Source organism: Mirounga leonina, unplaced genomic scaffold (genome assembly GCF_011800145.1).
Source record: "Mirounga leonina isolate KUSES-001 unplaced genomic scaffold, KU_Mleo_1.0 Mir_357, whole genome shotgun sequence".
NCBI classification, from domain to species: domain Eukaryota; kingdom Metazoa; phylum Chordata; class Mammalia; order Carnivora; family Phocidae; genus Mirounga; species Mirounga leonina.
In genome coordinates, this window is record NW_023270702.1 from 2,021,370 (window position 1) to 2,038,387 (window position 17,018).

Here is a 17,018-nt window from a genome sequence, read left to right on the forward strand (position 1 = left end):
GTGTGCGTGTGTGTATGTGATAATTTTCTCAGCATATCACATACTCTGAAACCTACTTACAGCGTTCAGACCTCTCAGATTTTTCACCACCCAACCAACTCTTTGCCATATTAATGTTCTTTTTAAATGTATGTTTGTTTCTAATTTGGTAACAATTCAGAAAAAAACAAAATTATGTTCAAGTACAATTATGCCAACCAGTGAAGAAATCTTAAGATGCTCTTTTTCTAAATGGTATCTTTCCCTTCTCAGACACTTCCATGGCTTAACCTGATTTTTTTTATTTGAGAAAAATATCCTCTAATTCTGTCTTCTTTTTCCTCTCAGCTTAATAAATTCATACACTTATAATTACTTCATTTTCTAAAAAAACACACCTTTCTAATGGTATCCACAGGTCTGTCACTGACAGGAACTGCCTTGTGCTAAAGGAATTTGAAGTTACTCAGGAACTTGCAGTAGTCTCAGCTTATGCCAAAAGTTATAAAAATACATGTGGAGTCTTTAAACTAGAAATATCAACTAATGTTTACTCAGAAGGAAGAGGGTATTCCTCTGTTACGTGTAGCTCAGCCAGAAAAATACTTTACACAGCAGGGGGACAACCAATTAAGAGTTGAAAGGAATGTAAAAATATCCACAAAGATATAGAATCTCTTTATTAATTAAGAAACTGTTCCGGATAATGTAAATTATAATTTCATATTTCATTAAAAGAGCATGAAAAATACTTTAGGATGTGCCAAATATTATGCTTAACCTGCATAGAAAAATAACAACAATTGATAAGAAATTTTTCTAAATATCATAATTGAAGAGGGCAGTTTTAATATATATTAAATTGGTATCAATTTTTAGGCAAGAACAAGGTTTTGAAACCACCAATATTTACTTAATAATAATGTTCTAATCAAAAGAAAACCATATTGATTTCAGTTCCCATGGAAACACTAGGTGGGTTCATGAAGATCTACCATGTGATAAAGGGCTAAAGTTGGTTGATAAAGGAACACAGCTTCACAGACAAGGGAAATACAGAAAGCAAACAGCTCTTAAGTTACTGGATTTGTGAAATATGTATTTTTAAAGAATTAGTGAAGGTAGTTCTGACTATTCAAAAACACTTTAGTTTATGTTTTCTGTAAACTGTTTCAGTTTGTCCCTCATCTGGAAGGACAGACCACTTAAAATCCCAGAGACAGTGCAGGTTGACAAAGAATTTTAAATGAGATGTGAAATTTGAGTAGAATTCCTTTTTTACTGTTGCTCCTCTGTAAGTTTGCTTTCTTGTGTATCTGTGTTTGATGTGGGCAAGAAGTTCCATCTTCTATCTTCTTTTTTTTTTTTCTTAACATATATTGCATTATTTGTTTCAGAGGTACAGATCTGTGATTCAACAGTCTTGCACAATTCACAGCGCTCACCATAGCACATGGAACACTACATCAAAAACTAATGATGTAATGTATGGTGATTAACATAACAATAAAAAATTTAAAAAAAAGAAGTTCCATCTTCTCACACTATAAGCATTTTTTCCTTTCCATAGCTGACTCCAGTACCCTTGCTTGGTTTTGTGATCTTGACCTGTATTCGTGTGTACTTCCAGTGTTAAATGTTACTTCCCGACTTTAGATAGTAAATAGCAGAATTCACTTTCCCTCTCTTCTGAGTCCTTAAGTTAATTGGCTTTTATTTGTATTAAAGAGCTATAAGATGTAGATATTATAATGGCCACACTCAAAATAAAATAATGCTCAGGTGGTACAGGGTGCTGTTTATGAAAAGGCCAATTCAACAATACATATTTAAGGAGGACCTCCCAGCCAGATGAATCCATAAGGAATCCTCCAAGGTCTTGATTTAATAACTGACATTCAATAGATAAGAAAATGTATACAGCAAAGACAGTACTTCAAAGGACATCTCTTGGGAAGATTATTCTAAAATCAATATCATTATCAATAGATCTAATGGTACAAGTTATCAAGAATAAATCAGTTCATTTGCTTTCATGTTAGATTTTAAAGAATTAGAATATTTTAAGTATCCTATATCAAAGAGCTACCAATACATACCTCATCAGGTATCTCTCATGATTCATTGCCTGACTTTCTTTCAGAAGGTGAACACCCCATTGCAAATTCTAATCTCTTTCCTGATAAACAAAATCAATATCTTCTTTCAAAATTGTCTTTCTGAAATCTACCAAAATTGATTTCCTTGACTACAGTAACTCCAGAACCCTCTTTACTATATGTAGGCCTCTTCAGCTGATGAAATATACTTTTGTTGCATTTTCTCTTACCTTATCTACTGGATGGACTTACTTTGGGAGGAGAGAACTTTTACACATATATTTTCTTTATAATACAGGTTAGGTGTCTAGTCAAGCAATATGGGAAGAGAAAATTACAGCTTCTTGATCTAATTAAGCTTAAGATTGCTTTTGCTGGCTTTAAATCTCTCTGAGCAAAATTATAAGAGGTCATTTAATCTCTTCAGGAGATAAAGTAAAATTAATGCTTAAACCTTAGAAACTTTTAAATATTCAAAGCTTCGTCAGGTGCCTAAGGTTAGAACAGGCATTTTTGGTTTTGTACCGAATGGCTTATATTCCAACCCCCAGATGTCTGGGTGACAGTCTTCCAGGAGAATTTGGGAAATATCTCCATGGCCGAGAGTCAGATTTTTTAAAGCAAATGGATTTCAAGGCTTAATTTTGTTTACTTTTGTTACAATAAAACAAAATAACTTTCTTACTGAAATGATTGTTTATTGTTATTCTTTCATAGGGAACCCAACATTCTTAGGAAACTCTAACTCTGTTGGTATGTTAATGCAGAATTCACAAGGTATCATATCAGTCACTTTGAACAACTTTTCACAAAAAGGGTTTTGATGAATGTATAGTATAAATAGTACTTAAATAGCAGGATATTAAACCTTGCCTTCCCAAGGGTTTTTCACTGTAATCAATTGCATAAGAGTTCGGTGATTTCAATCGATTCTACTCTTTCTCTTTCCAAATACAATTTTGAGAAACTTGCCTATAATTAATGCAAATTTTCTTAAGATTATTAACAGATACACAACTTTAAATGAATGATTGCATCATTATAAATTCTAAAGTATTATGTAAAGATAATTATAGATTCCATCAAAAAAGAAGTTTAGTAGTAGGAAGGAAGGATTTAGGGCTTTGCTTTTACCATAATTTTAGCATGTTTTGATCTTGTAAGGTTTTATTTAAGTAAGTATAAAATTGTACATTATATTCTTTGGATACTAAGGATAAAAAAAAACATTTAGTGCTAGAAGTCAGTAAAATTGTTATGAATTCTTAAATATTCCTCCATATTTTCTAACAGATATAATAATAGAATACATGCATTGTATACTCAGCTCTTAACTCTTGTTTGTATTTTATAAGATTTTCCTGCTGGCTCTGTCAATGTCCACGTCTACTGCGATGGAGTCATGAAGGCCACAACAGAGATGAAATACTCTACAACAGCAAAGCCTGTGGAAAACCTACTGGGAATGGCACATCCAGGAGATGGTGTGTGCCAGGTAAGTGGATCTTTCCATGAAGTTGGTAACAAGCCAAAGAGCCAATGCCTGTTAACAGAATGCATGCTTTGGTATAAAGTCTGAATGTTGGTTGAATAAGAATGAATTACGGATCAATAGGGAGGGAGGAAACGGACTTCTGTGGTGCAGAGATACAGATGAATTAGTTTGCTTAACTCAAGTCCTTCCAGATAATGTCACTGGGAGACAGGTTCTCCATTACAAAATCGCTTTTGTGATGGACTCATTTTAAAGTTGTCACAGAGCAGATGAAGAAAGACAGAAGGATTAGACAGAACTCTTTTTTGATTTTTTTTTTTAAAGATTTTATTTATTTATTTGAGACAGAATGAGAAAGGCAGAGAGCACATGAGAGGGGGGAGGGTCAGAGGGAGGAGCAGACTCCCTGCAGAGCAGGGAGCCTGATGCGGGACTCGACTCCGGGACTCCAGGATCATGACCTGAGCCGAAGGCAGTCGCTTAACCAACTGAGCCACCCAGGCGCCCAGATTAGACAGAACTCTTAAGAAACGAATATCCTCTTTATCCAGATCTGGACAGTGCAAAATAAAAGTCAGATCATCTGATGCTTTGAGGCTCAGGAGTCAGACAAACCAAGAACACTACCAAAAAGGGAGCCTAGGGCATTAATCTAGGAATTGTTATTTTCATGTGGAAATTTCCAAGCTTGGTGTGTTTTTCTTAGTTTCATTTATTACTGTTACCTGATAGTGAAAATTATTGCTTTAAATTGTGTTTATTAGGAATTCCAGAACTGCTCAGATTTTCAGGGAAGTGTGCAAAGAGGCATTTTCAAGCCCCAGGTTCTTTCTCCAGGGTGACAAAGCATTACTCAGCAAGGAGGACTTGGTGAGGAGTTTCTAGTCTTCTCAAAAGGCCCTTGTTTGAAACAGTTACCAGTGAACGCCAATGCCCTCATGGGTATGGAATGCAACAATTATATTTTGATTCATCTTAAACCATTGGTTTAATTTCTGCATTTTATTTTGGTTTTGTGTTACCTGACCCACTTTCAAAAGAGAGAAAGCTTGTTTAATGTGGAACATTTATCCTTTATGTGCTTATTCCATCACAGTTTCAGAGTGAACTAAATGGCATTTCTTTTTATAGCTACTTGATAATTAGATTATATCCTTACTTAATTGCCTTGGGTTTTTGGCAGTGGACGGGGAGGGTAAAAGGGAGTAAAAGTGAAAAGAGGTAGCTAAACAATGAGATCTTCAAATTTACCACAAGACACTCTATAACGAAAGCATCAATGATAGTGTGGCTGACAGGTTGTCATGAAGCCTTATCTGTTTAAACTAGTTTGAAATTGGAGGCTTTGTTACTTATTTTGTGTGACACATTTTTCTATTAGAGCAATGGCAAAGGTAATAATGTCTTAGAGAAGGTTCAGGGAATAAAGTACCATTTGTCAAACTGGTGAGTCTAAGGACATTTGATAAAATGTCTATATTGTAATTGCAAAGCAAAAACAAAAGTATTAGCTTGAAATATGGATTATTTCATTTTATTGTGACAAATCTACCTTATCTTCCACTTTAAAAACTCCATTCACTGCTAAAAGATTAACAAAAGTGATATACTGCATTATCAGCATTCAGTTAGCATAGAGGTATAGTAGCCCCCCCACCCCAACACATTTTTGTGTGGATTTTGCCTTTGGGGAGAAAAAAAATTTTTGTATGCAAGAAGATTAAATATAATGTATGACTCTTGGGCAATTTTTCAGAGTGCTTTATTATGCCACGTCATGGTTTCTTCTACAGCTTTGAGTGAATACAAACTGTTTTGCATCATTTTCAGATAACTAGAAAATACTATTTCCTTTTCACCCTCGGTGGGTGTCAGAAATGAGAGGTGAGAAAGGGTTACGATTACATCTTAGGATTCTCCTCTTCACCTATCCCTGGTGGCCTAGCATAAGGAAGGATGCTGGACAGTCACAGCTTGATTCAGGCTTTTACTATCAGGAGAGAATCCCTTTGAACCTGAGTGAGTACTGAGAGGTAGAATTATTCTAACTTGGTGACAGCAGACCACAGCATGGTAAGAAGAGACATTAGGAGATTTAGTTTAACCTATACCACTTAAGATAGGCTTACGAGTTTTGCTACTGTCGTCAGGGGACCTAGACGTGTCATGAAATTAGATCGAACAAATTCTGAGACTGAGATCCCGGACCAGACTGAGCTGTACTATCGCAGGCCTGAAGGAGGGAAAAGGCTGCAATTCGGTCAGCCTCCTCAAAGCTTAGACCAGGAATGATGTAGGGTTCTCCAGTCCACTGACATCTGGACCATTTAAGTTATCCCTAGTATGAATTCATGGAGATAGTGAAAGGCAGACTCTATCCCTGATGAAAAAGAAGGAACCACAGGGGCATTCCTTGGTGTGTTTTAGGGTTGTTTGGCCTCAAAGGAGACGGCCCAGTCCCCACTGGGCTTCTGCTTGCAGGCATTTGGATTTCCCTTTTGACATTTGGCTTTGTTCCCAAGTAGATTATATTTTTAAAAATGTGCAAAAAGTTTTGCTTTTTCTTGCCAGCATTTGTTTCTTTCATATGCTTGCTACTCTGTGACTTTATTGGGAAATTTGGGTATTTTGCAGATAGTTCACTGAACATCTCTAGTCAAAGAACAACATTCATTGTAATTTTATTCACTCTAGTTATCATGTATTTGTAAGAAAATAGACCAGCAGATTTCAATTTTTTCAGTATCTGATCTACTTCACTGAAATGGCATGGTGTAAGAGCCATCCTGAGTTTTTCTGTAAATTTTAATGGCAGATGTGATTTAAATAATCTTAAAAATTAGTAGTAAGATACTTCCTATAATCATTTAAAAGCTATTGGGCATATAATAATGTGAACATTCTGTGAATTTGAGGAAAGGAATACTAATGAGAAATCTGTGGGTTTTATTTTTCAGTAATCCTAAAACTTATAATAAGAGACTTCATATTATCATTTAAAAGCTGTTGGGCATATAGCAAAATGACCATTCTGTGCACTTGAGAAAAGAAATGATGAGATACTTGATTTTCTTAGTTTATTTTTAATGATGTCCCTTAGATTTTAAATAGTTTACCTAAATCACCTTAATTATCCAACTGTTTCCTAAATCATTTCATCTTTTTTGGATAGATATTAAATCCCAGCATGTAGCCTCATAAAGGTACAATTTCCAGAGCATTACCTAAAACAACAAATTTAAGAGAGATTGAATGAAAAAAATCCAGAACCCAATTTGGGAAGATAATTAGAATTCAAATACTAGGGTTAGAAATACTAGTAACTCCCATTTAACTGAGATAATTAAAACCTTTGAGATTTTCATCCTATTTACAAAAGCATCTGGGGACAACCATAAAGTTAACTTTGTGTAGGAACAACTAGATACAATATAAGAAACCAAATTAGATCAAAATGCTAAAGGAACATAGCAATTATTGATCAAAGCATTAGCATCCTATTCGTTAAAAGAGTTTTTGAAGTGGTAGCAAATACTTCTTTGTTGTATTTCTTGTTGGTACAATGATATCTTTGTGCTGCATGTATTGATCATTTTGCACGGTTTACTTTATACTCACTGAAATCTTAGATTCATCTTCATGTTAGGGCACACTTCATTTCCAGTTTTTATTAAATTATGTATACGATTCAATCTTTGGTTTGCTGCTTGCAAATATTTTATACTGTATGAAGCCAGCTACAGTTGGGATGAGGGAGGATACAGGCATAGGGAACTCTGATATCATGAGGAACTTTGTAGTTGTAAATAGTTCTCTTAAATGTTAGTTTTTTCACAAGTTAAATTCAAATGTTAGCAGGGTTCTTCCTTAAAGAATTCTTCAGGAGATTCATCCCAAGGCCTTTGAGTAATTTTTTTTTTAGGTCCTTGTCTCCTTGGAAAGACTGGTGGACACCATCCTTCTTCTTATCATCAGCTCCTGTTGATAAGGGGTGCAAGTGCATCTAGTCTCTAAACTATACTGCACATAATGCCAGTGTTATCTAAGCTGCTCCCTTGCTACAGACTTTCGGTGACTCGCTGGATAAGGTCCAAACTCCTCTGAATGGCACACCAGGCTGCAGAGCCACAAATCTTTCCCAACATCAGCTCTTATGACAGTATACCCTCCATGTCTTCTTTTTTTTTTTTTTTTAAGATCTTATTTATTTATTTGACAGAGAGAGATAGCGAGAGCAGGGACACAAGCAGGGAGAGTGAGAGAGGGAGAAGCAGGCTTCCCACGGAGCAGGGAGCCCGATGCAGGGCTTGATCCCAGGACCCAGGGATCATGACCTGAGCGGAAGGCAGCCGCTTAACGACTGAGCCACCCAGGCGCCCCTCCCTCCATGTCTTCTTAATTCTCTCCATGAGTCCTATGTTTTAGCCCTCCAGGATTGCTCACTCTTAGAACATACTCAGCTCTTCCTTCCCTCCCCCTTCTTTAAGGTATGGGCATTGTGGTTTTCATCTTTGCATACCTAGTTACTTTCACACAATTAGCTCCTGACCCATGAGACACCATGAGACAAAAATGGGAAAACACAAGTGCTTGCTTTGTCCTCTAGTGCTAATTAAAAACATAAGTGGAAAACTATAGGTAATGTAAATGATAAGAAAGAGAATGAAAACTGTCCTCTTAAAATACAGTTATTTATTTCTCAAACTGAATAAATGAATCTGATACTTATGAAAATGAAAAATGCTCAGAGGCCCTGGATACCAGAAAAGTGAAGAATTTGTGCTATAAACTTTTCATGTTCTACCTCAGAATGAACCGTATGTTCATCATGTAGCTCATTACTGACTTTTAACAGCTATACGGTTCCAGATTCCAGTCTTGCCTTCCTTTTGAATATTAAGGAAATGTTTGGTACTCAAAAAAAAAAATGCCTACGATCTTCTCTCTCTTTCAAAAGGCTGCATGTTATCTTTTCTTTCCCTTTCCTGGAAAGCGACAGCATAGCACAGGAGAATCATTTAGTTCTGGATGGGGCAGGAGCAGGTGTTAGATTCTTTAACCAAATCAGCAGTCACTTCATGAGAGCTCATTCTCCTTAGTGTGAGAGGGATTTCCTCATGTGTACAGGGAGGAAGCTAGAATATATGATCTCTGAGGCCACTTCTGACTCAAATTGTCCACAATTTCATGCCAAGAAAAAAAAATACTTCAACTGGGGATTGCGACCACTCTCACCAAAGAGCATTGGCTTGCAAGTATGTGGGTTCTTGATACAGCCTTTATTTCACTTGTATTAGCACTTCTTCCCAATTCTCCCAGCAGAGAAGGAAGTGATGTGAATTTCATGTATCTTTCACCACTTTTATTACATGTTTCCTGTTTCTGGTGAAATATTTGAAATGAGTAGGGGAAGAAAAAATAAAGTGCAATTTGGGCATTTATTTCTGGATTCATTTTTCATATTTTTATGCCCCTAATTAGAATGGATCGATAAGAATAAGGCCTATTTATTGAAACTTGAATTTTACTGATAAAATAAGTGACATTTTGTGCCATGTCTCTGCCTGTGATAACGATTCAGCAATGGTTAAAGATGCCTTATTTGGGTAGTTCAGACTTAAACTTAAAATGGTTAAAGATGCCTTATTTGGGTAGTTCAGCAATCCCCAGTTCAGTTACCAATTATTGAGTCAAACAGGAACATGCCACTTAGTACCTTCATCTACCTATTTAGGAAAAAACAAATAAGTTGGTTAACTTTAACAGCAGATATAGCAGCTGTTGTAGGGGAAAAAAATAAATATTTCTGAGTGCAGTTACTTAGCCATGAACACAACCATACTTTTAGTTCCTGTTAATTCTCTATCTTATAAGCCATTATCAGTCCATATTGGCCCCATTCATTTTAACTTACGTTTAACTGTTGTTTAGAATATATCTTATTAATGACACTTTAATTTATAGTTTCTGCTTACTCAGTGGAAATAAATACTCCTTCCATTTTTTATTTCTCTCAATTTGCCTTTTACATTCCCCTCTCCTCTTGTCACTGGGGTGGCTTTGACTGCCTTTGCAGAGAATGTTTGTGTGTCCGCGTGAGCGCTGTCCGTAAGCGACCTCATTCAAGTGCAACCTTCTGCATTTACTAGCTAGCTCTTTAGAGGCTTTGGATCTTCTTCAACCATAAAGAATGTTTTTAAACAATCCAGAAAACAAAGCACAAGCCAAATACAGTTAACAATATTCCTCCGTAGCTATTATTCATAACAAGACAATTAGAGAAAATTAGAGAATCTGCCTCTGGAATGAATCACAAATCATCAATAACCCTTTGGAAATTAGAAGACTGAAAAATCCTTGCGGCAAAATGTGTTTGTTGGCATTTTTTTTAAAAAGTCATTATGCATTCTATGGGCCTCTTTACTAATAACAGTTGTAGTATCAACAATAAGATAAAGAAATAAAGTAAATATGTAATCTGGGAACTCTAAATTGTGTTTAGCATTCATGAACTATGCTTCTACAGTAAACAGCATCAAGACGCAGGAAATGAAGTAAAAGAAATCTTTGACAAGGAAAATTCAACTTCTAAGAATCCTGCCTCTCCCACCCACCCCCCATCAGCCATTTAGCCATCAACCTTATTACCCTAAGTATCAGCACACAAACAAATATAGTACATCAATTTTGCTCAAGTCCCACACAACAAATCCAGTGGATACTTTTCTTGTTCAATTTAACTTGACTGTCAGCAGCAACTGACACCATTGACCAAACTCACTTTTCTGATTTTTTTTTCACCTTAGCTTTCAAGAAGCCCTGTCTTTCTGGTTTTCCTTCTACTGCCTTCGCCTTTTCTTCTCAATACCCTTTGTAATCTCTTCTTTCTGTGATCTAGAAAATAAAGTTTCAATTTCAGTGTTTTGATTCTTAGACTCTCTTCCTTTCTTGATAAATATTCACTTGGCAGGTTAGCTCATTAACTTATAAAATACAATCCAAATGTGGTTTTCCTTTAAGGCCCAGTCTTTCTGCCTCAGGATAGGCATCATCATCCAGTTTAAACACCAGAAACGTAAGAGTCTCCTTAATACCTTCTGTTGTCTCACCCGACAAATTCAATCCGTATCACTTTTACTCACTGCATATTGCTCACTTCTCTCCACATTCCTCCAGTTCTAACACCTCAGTCCTCTGCCTTTCCTCGTGCCTAAACTACAGTGGGCTCCTAACTGGTCCCCCACCATGTGTTCTTGCACCTGACCTACTTATCTCAAGTCCATAGTCTGAGGGGTTCTTTTAAAAAGAAAGATCTCAGCAGGCGATGCTCCTACTCAAACCCTTCAGTAGATTCCAAAGGTTGTATGGATTAAAAAAAGAAAATCTTTAACGTGAACAATATGGCCCTATAGACGCTGTCCCTTCTCTTTCACTCCAGCTTAATCTCACTCTCATTTCTCTCTCTCTGCACTCCAGACACACTAGCCAGTTTCCAGTTCCTGGACTTTTGGTTCCTAATCTCCTACCACAGGGCCTTTATAGATGCTCCTCTTTCTAACAGAACCTTTTCCCCAATCTCCTTTCCCCTCACTGACGTCCCTAGTTAATTCTAATTCATCCTCCAAATTTTAATTCCAGCTTCTCTTCCTCAGCGAAGCCTCCCTTGACCTTGTACATCTCCCTATGTATCTCTTTGTAGTGCTCATCACATTCTAATCTGACATCTGTGTGTGTAATATTTGTCAATATCTGCTTCTCATTAAACTCCAAGATCATTTAGGGCAGAGATACTGTCTATTTGGTTCCCTTTCTCATCTCCAGAGCCAAGTACACTGCCAGACACACAGCTCCTGAATACCTATTTTGTTGGGTGAAAGAATGAGAGGGTGAAAGCATTTTATGATGCTGAAGTGACCCAGCTATCAGAGCCCCTTATTCCAACAGCCACCAGCTTCCCCATAGTACAGGCACAACCCTTTTTCAGAGCTGAGGTTATTGGACTGTTGGCTGAAGGAGTGCTGTTTCTGACTGAAGTAGAGAGAGCAGGGCAAAGAAGGGAAAGACGAAGGAAAAACCAAGTGAGTATAAAACAGTGAGACCAATTCTAACAGCCTACCTTGGGAACTAGTACCTAAAACAACTCAAAAAAGAATTTCAAAAATTTAGGAAATCATGGCATCATTTAGAGAAGTCTTTTTTGAAAGACATTTCTCTGGATACGTTAGTGCAATTTTTGTTTTAAAATTTATCTTATTACATATTTAACAGTAAGTTGTTACAAAATAATTGCTAAAGGGAGGTAAGGGTGAAAAGAGTCATGGTTCTTATGACTGCTCTTTCTAATGCCTGCATTAGGAAAACTAGTCTTTTGTTTGTTTTCATCATTAATGTCATTAAATATGTCTATTAATGAGTGTTCAGGTTTGGTCAAATTAAAGCTTTGAGGCTTTTTGACATTATGTAAACGGGGGTTATTATTGAAAAATTCAGCATAATCAAGCTTCAATCAACTTCTAGGAAAGTTTTTTTTTTAAACTTTATTAGATTGCCTTTACTAAATTACGATGTTTATGCATGACTGATAGAGATGGCAGAAGCTTCTATTTGTTCCCCAGAATTTCTTTTTCCTTTCTTATATAATAATATAACTTTTATCTGGGCACATGCTTGCCTAGGTAAATACTGACTTCCTGACTCCCTTGGAGCCAGATGTAGCCATCTAAGTACATAACCATGGCTGGCAGCATGTCCGTAGAAGTGATATGTGCACATTTCTGATCATGTCCTTCAAAGAAGGATGGAGGCTCTCCTTCACTGACTTTTTTCTCTAACTGGTTGCAGTAAAAACAAGGGAGTGAGAGATGAACCATCTAGGACCATGAGGAGGAAGGTCAGCAGTGAACCAAATAGAGCCTCGATCCCTTAATCAGATTGCCTAATTCTAGGCTTTCGTGTTGAAGAGAAATAGGCTTCCATCTTGTTTAAGCCACTGGCATTTTGGGTCTCAGTACCACGATAGCGAAACCTACATTCTAATTGATTTATAAGATATGTGCCATTTAATTTAAAATTTTAGAAAGAAAAAACAAACTATTTTCTTCAGTTGCTACAAAAGCCAGTTTGGGGAGCAGTCTCCTCATTAGAAACTGGTGTGCCATTCTAAATCACAGTGATTACATTTCATGAGTAGTTATGAGAGCTCACAATATGGTATTTAGAGAAAAGGGAATTAATATGTACTGGACATTTTACACATTTACTCATTTAAACTCTTAAATAATTTTGTCAGTTAAGTATTATTAAGGTCCATAGTTAATGAGTCCTGGAGCAGGAATTTCAACACAGGTTTCTCAGATCTCAAAACATTTTTCTTATTATAATATCATTTTCATGTTATGTAAAGAGATGCCACAAGTCTGAATACTGAACCAATAATAAATATAACATATTTGAAAGGAGTGTTAAACTGCATTGTTTTTATATTTACTTTTGCATTGTAGTCAGATATAGGTTGAAATTCTAAGAACTGAGTCACTCAAAACTTAGAAAAATTAATTTGACAAAGAAAAATATCTCCTTTATCTTACCCTATCCACTTACTTAGATCATTCCTTTAACTGCTTATAGTTAAATACTCATAAAGTTAAAAAAAAAAAAAAAAAGAAAAGGCTTTGTGTAACCCCGGCAAGTATTTGCTTTGCTCCTTTGCCTGTCATTTTCTCTACAAGCTGCAGTAGGAAATTTTGTTTAAGAGATGTTATGTAAGCTATCAAATTCCCCTTTATATGGCTATTTTGGCTCACTTTCATGGCACACATTATGAACAACGGAACAGATGAAGTGACCTTTCTTTTCCTAGTTAAACAAGCATAATAATTTGTTATAATAAAAAGAACATGTTTTCAGCTCAACCGTTGACTTTCCTTTTAGATATCTGAAGGTAAAGAGTAAAATGGAATCATTTAATGGGCTTTGTCTCCTATAACATTTTACAACCCTCCTATGGTTATTTCACTCAAGTTGTTTCTCTTGCTCATCGAGGTACTTTAAAACTATTACTGTCTTTCTCTACCAGATCTGTAACATTACTTTAATATTCTGTGGCCAGCCTTACACGTTTCATCACCCACTGTCAATGCTTAAAACCCCTCTTCTTTGCCCACCTCTGCTGTGAAAGCTGGGCAAGCCAGATTCTCACATTTTTAACCATCCATGCAGCTAGAGTTTTCACGTAAGAGTTTTAGGCAATGAGACACAAGGGGTCATCTTTGGAGCTTTTGCTTTTGTGGTTAAAAAAAGAATAGATGTTATATGAAAACAATGAATCATGGATCACTACATCAAAAGCTAATAATGTATTGTATGGTGACTAACATAACATAATTAAAAATAAAAGAAGGAATAGATGTGACTGACAGTAGACCACTTTACCATCCCCCTTCCATGTATGCCCCTTTCCTTCCACTTTCTGGCTAAACATATGATGTTTGGAATTTCAGTGTCCATAATGAAACCATGGGACAATAATTTATTCTTTATTCAGACACTGTGTCAGATTTTATTCTTTTCTCCATGGCTAGAATGTAGTATTAAGTACAGTGTGTTTAGAATGTAAAGGTGTAAGTTAAAATTCTTGATGTCGCGCTTACTAGCTCTGCAGTTTCAGGTATTACTAAGTTTTTTGTACCATAGTTATCACATCTATTAAAAAAGGCATTTAAAAAGTCTACCATTCAGGAATGTTATAAAAATTAGAGACAAATTATGTAAAGCCTAGCATATTCTAGGTGCCCAGCATTTAGTTAATATTACTACCTCAACTCTTTTGAGTCTGTTTCACTGTATAGACTTGTATCACACTTGCAACATATAGCCTTTCATACCAGTCCAAACATCTGAAGTATCTCCTCACTGCTTCTATTATATGATATTGTTCTAAAATCCTGTTAAGGACAGTCTCTCAATGCAGTCATGCCCAAGCAGTGTTGATGCCCCTTATTCAAGAAAGGGGCACATCAGATTTTTTAAAAGGGTGCTGCTATGTAAATAGATACTCATCTCAGGGAATTCAGCTTTGTGTAATGAATATTTCCTGATTTGTTTTTATTTATTTTTCTGGTTCATTTTTTTCCTGGTTTGTTTGTATTTATTTAAATTTTTATTTATTAGAAATTACAGATGCAAATATATTTGTAAAAAATAAAAAAGATTATGTGTTTGGTTTTGGTTTGTGTTTGGTTTGTGTTTTTCAAGGAATTGTCCATTTCATCTAACTGGTCAAAATTATGTGTGTGGACTTGTTCATTGTACTACCTTATTATCCTTTTGATGTCTGCAAGGTCTGTAGTGATATCTCATGTTTCATTCATGACATTTGTCATTTGTATCTTCTCTCTTTTTTCTTCAGTCTTGCTAGAGGTTTGTCAGCTTTACTAATCTTTTAGAAGAATTATCTCTTCGGGGAGCCTGGGTGGCTCAGTTGGTTAAACGACTGCCTTCGGCTCAGGTCATGATCCTGGAGTCCCGGGATCGAGTCCCGCATCGGGCTCCCTGCTCAGCAGGGAGTCTGCTTCTCCCTCTGACCCTCCCCCCTCTCATGCTCGTTCTATCTCATTCTCTCTCTCAAATAAATAAATAAAATCTTTAAAAAAAAAGAATTATCTCTTTTTTATATTGACTTTTTTCTATTTTATGTTTTCTCTTTCATTGATTTCTGCATTATAGTTATAATTTTCTTCTTTCTGCTTGCTTTCAGTTTGTTCTAATTTTTTTGTTGTTGTTGTTAGGTTCTTGAAGTGGGAGCCCATTGTATTTACCTATATTTTTTACTTGCTATGTTCTTTCTTCCTTCTTCATGTTCCAGAATTCTTTCTTTTATCATATTCTTACTGTTTAAAGAACTTCTTTTATCCATTGTTGTAGGGTACATCTGCTGGCAACAGATTTTCTCTTTTCCTTCATTTGAGAATGTCATGATTTCCACTTCATTCTTAAAAAATGCTTGTGCTGGGCATAAGATTCTTGGTTAATAGTTCTCTTCTTTTAATTTTTGACAAATAGTGTGCCACTTCTTTCTAATACTACTACTATGTTTCTAATTGTTTTTATCCTATAGGGTAAGGTATTGTTTTCTCATTCAAATTTTTTTCTTTGTCTTTAATGTTCAGAAGTATAACTATGATGTTTCTTGGAATGGAATTCTTTGGCTTTACCCTGTTTATGGTTTGCTCAGTTTCTTCAGTCTGTAGGTTTATCTCTTGCTAAATCCAGGAAGTTATCAGCCATTATCTCTTTGTGTATTTTTTCATGCCTATCCTCTTTCTTCTCTCCTCCTGGGATTCTGATCACAGGAATGTTAAATCTTTTGTTATAATCTCACAGGTCCCTGACACTGTTTATTTTATTTTATTTTTTTTTAGTCTTCTTTGTCTCTGTTGTTGAGATTGAGTATCTTTCATTGTTCTATCTCCAAGTTCACTGATTCTTTCTTTTGCTCCTTGCATTATGCTGTTGAGCCCATCCACAGGAGGTTTTATTTTGATGATTGTATTTTTCAGTTCTAAAAATCCCAATTGATTCTTTTTTATACTTTCTATTTCTCTCCCGAAACTTTGTATTTCCTTGCTGAAGCTTTTTTAAAAAAAAATTATTTCAAGAATTATTGTATTTGCTTGTTGAAGCTTTTTATCATGACTGTCTTAATATCTTTTCAGGTAATTCTAAAATCTTTGTCCTCTAGGTATTGACATTTATTGATTGTCTCTTTTCATTCAGTTAGGTTCTTAGTATAACCATTGATTTTCTATTAAAATGTGGACATTTTAGTTGCATTTAAGTAGAAGAAAAGGAGAAACTACAACTACTCCATCTTCTCAGAAGTGGAATTCCATAATTCTAAATATCTTTTAAAGCAGATATTTTATATATTTTTCTCTTTTAGGAAGAAATACTTATTATAATAAAGTTGTTTATCGGGAATAACTATATATATATACACATATATATGTATCCTCAGATTCAGATAGAGTCGTGATTTATAAATATGTATGTGAATAATTTTTTTTAAAGTACATTAATTAATCCCACATTTCCTCACATGACACTGAAAGACTTCTGGAAAAAGTTATATACTTATTTCATATGTACAAAGTTATTATTTTGTAGTATCTTTCTGTCATAGCTTAGTTTTTTCTGAATTCTTTTTCTAATATTCTTGATAGGTATAGATCTAAGCAAAAATGCATATGTATATATGCATATATATGTATATATGTTTATATTATTTATATATACGTAATTTTTCTTATAACCAAATACCAGTGTCAACATAATTTTATCATTTCATTCTACTCTAATTTTCACATGCTCCTTAATAACTAAAAACTTAGGATGGTTGTAAGTGTTGCTGAATAAATGTTAAGATACTCTATTTTAATTTCTTTATT

The 17,018-nt window shown here is 35.3% G+C and overlaps 1 protein-coding gene across 2 annotated transcripts in view; it reads left to right on the forward strand.

The window, feature by feature from the left end:
- Positions 1-17,018, forward strand: part of BANK1 (B cell scaffold protein with ankyrin repeats 1) — a 308,047-nt gene that overhangs the window by 104,270 nt on the left and 186,759 nt on the right. For both annotated transcript variants that reach the window (XM_035030170.1, XM_035030171.1), the window contains exon 5: positions 3,434-3,573. In XM_035030170.1, coding sequence (XP_034886061.1) covers positions 3,434-3,573 — 140 coding nt within the window. The remainder of the gene's footprint in view (positions 1-3,433; positions 3,574-17,018) is intronic.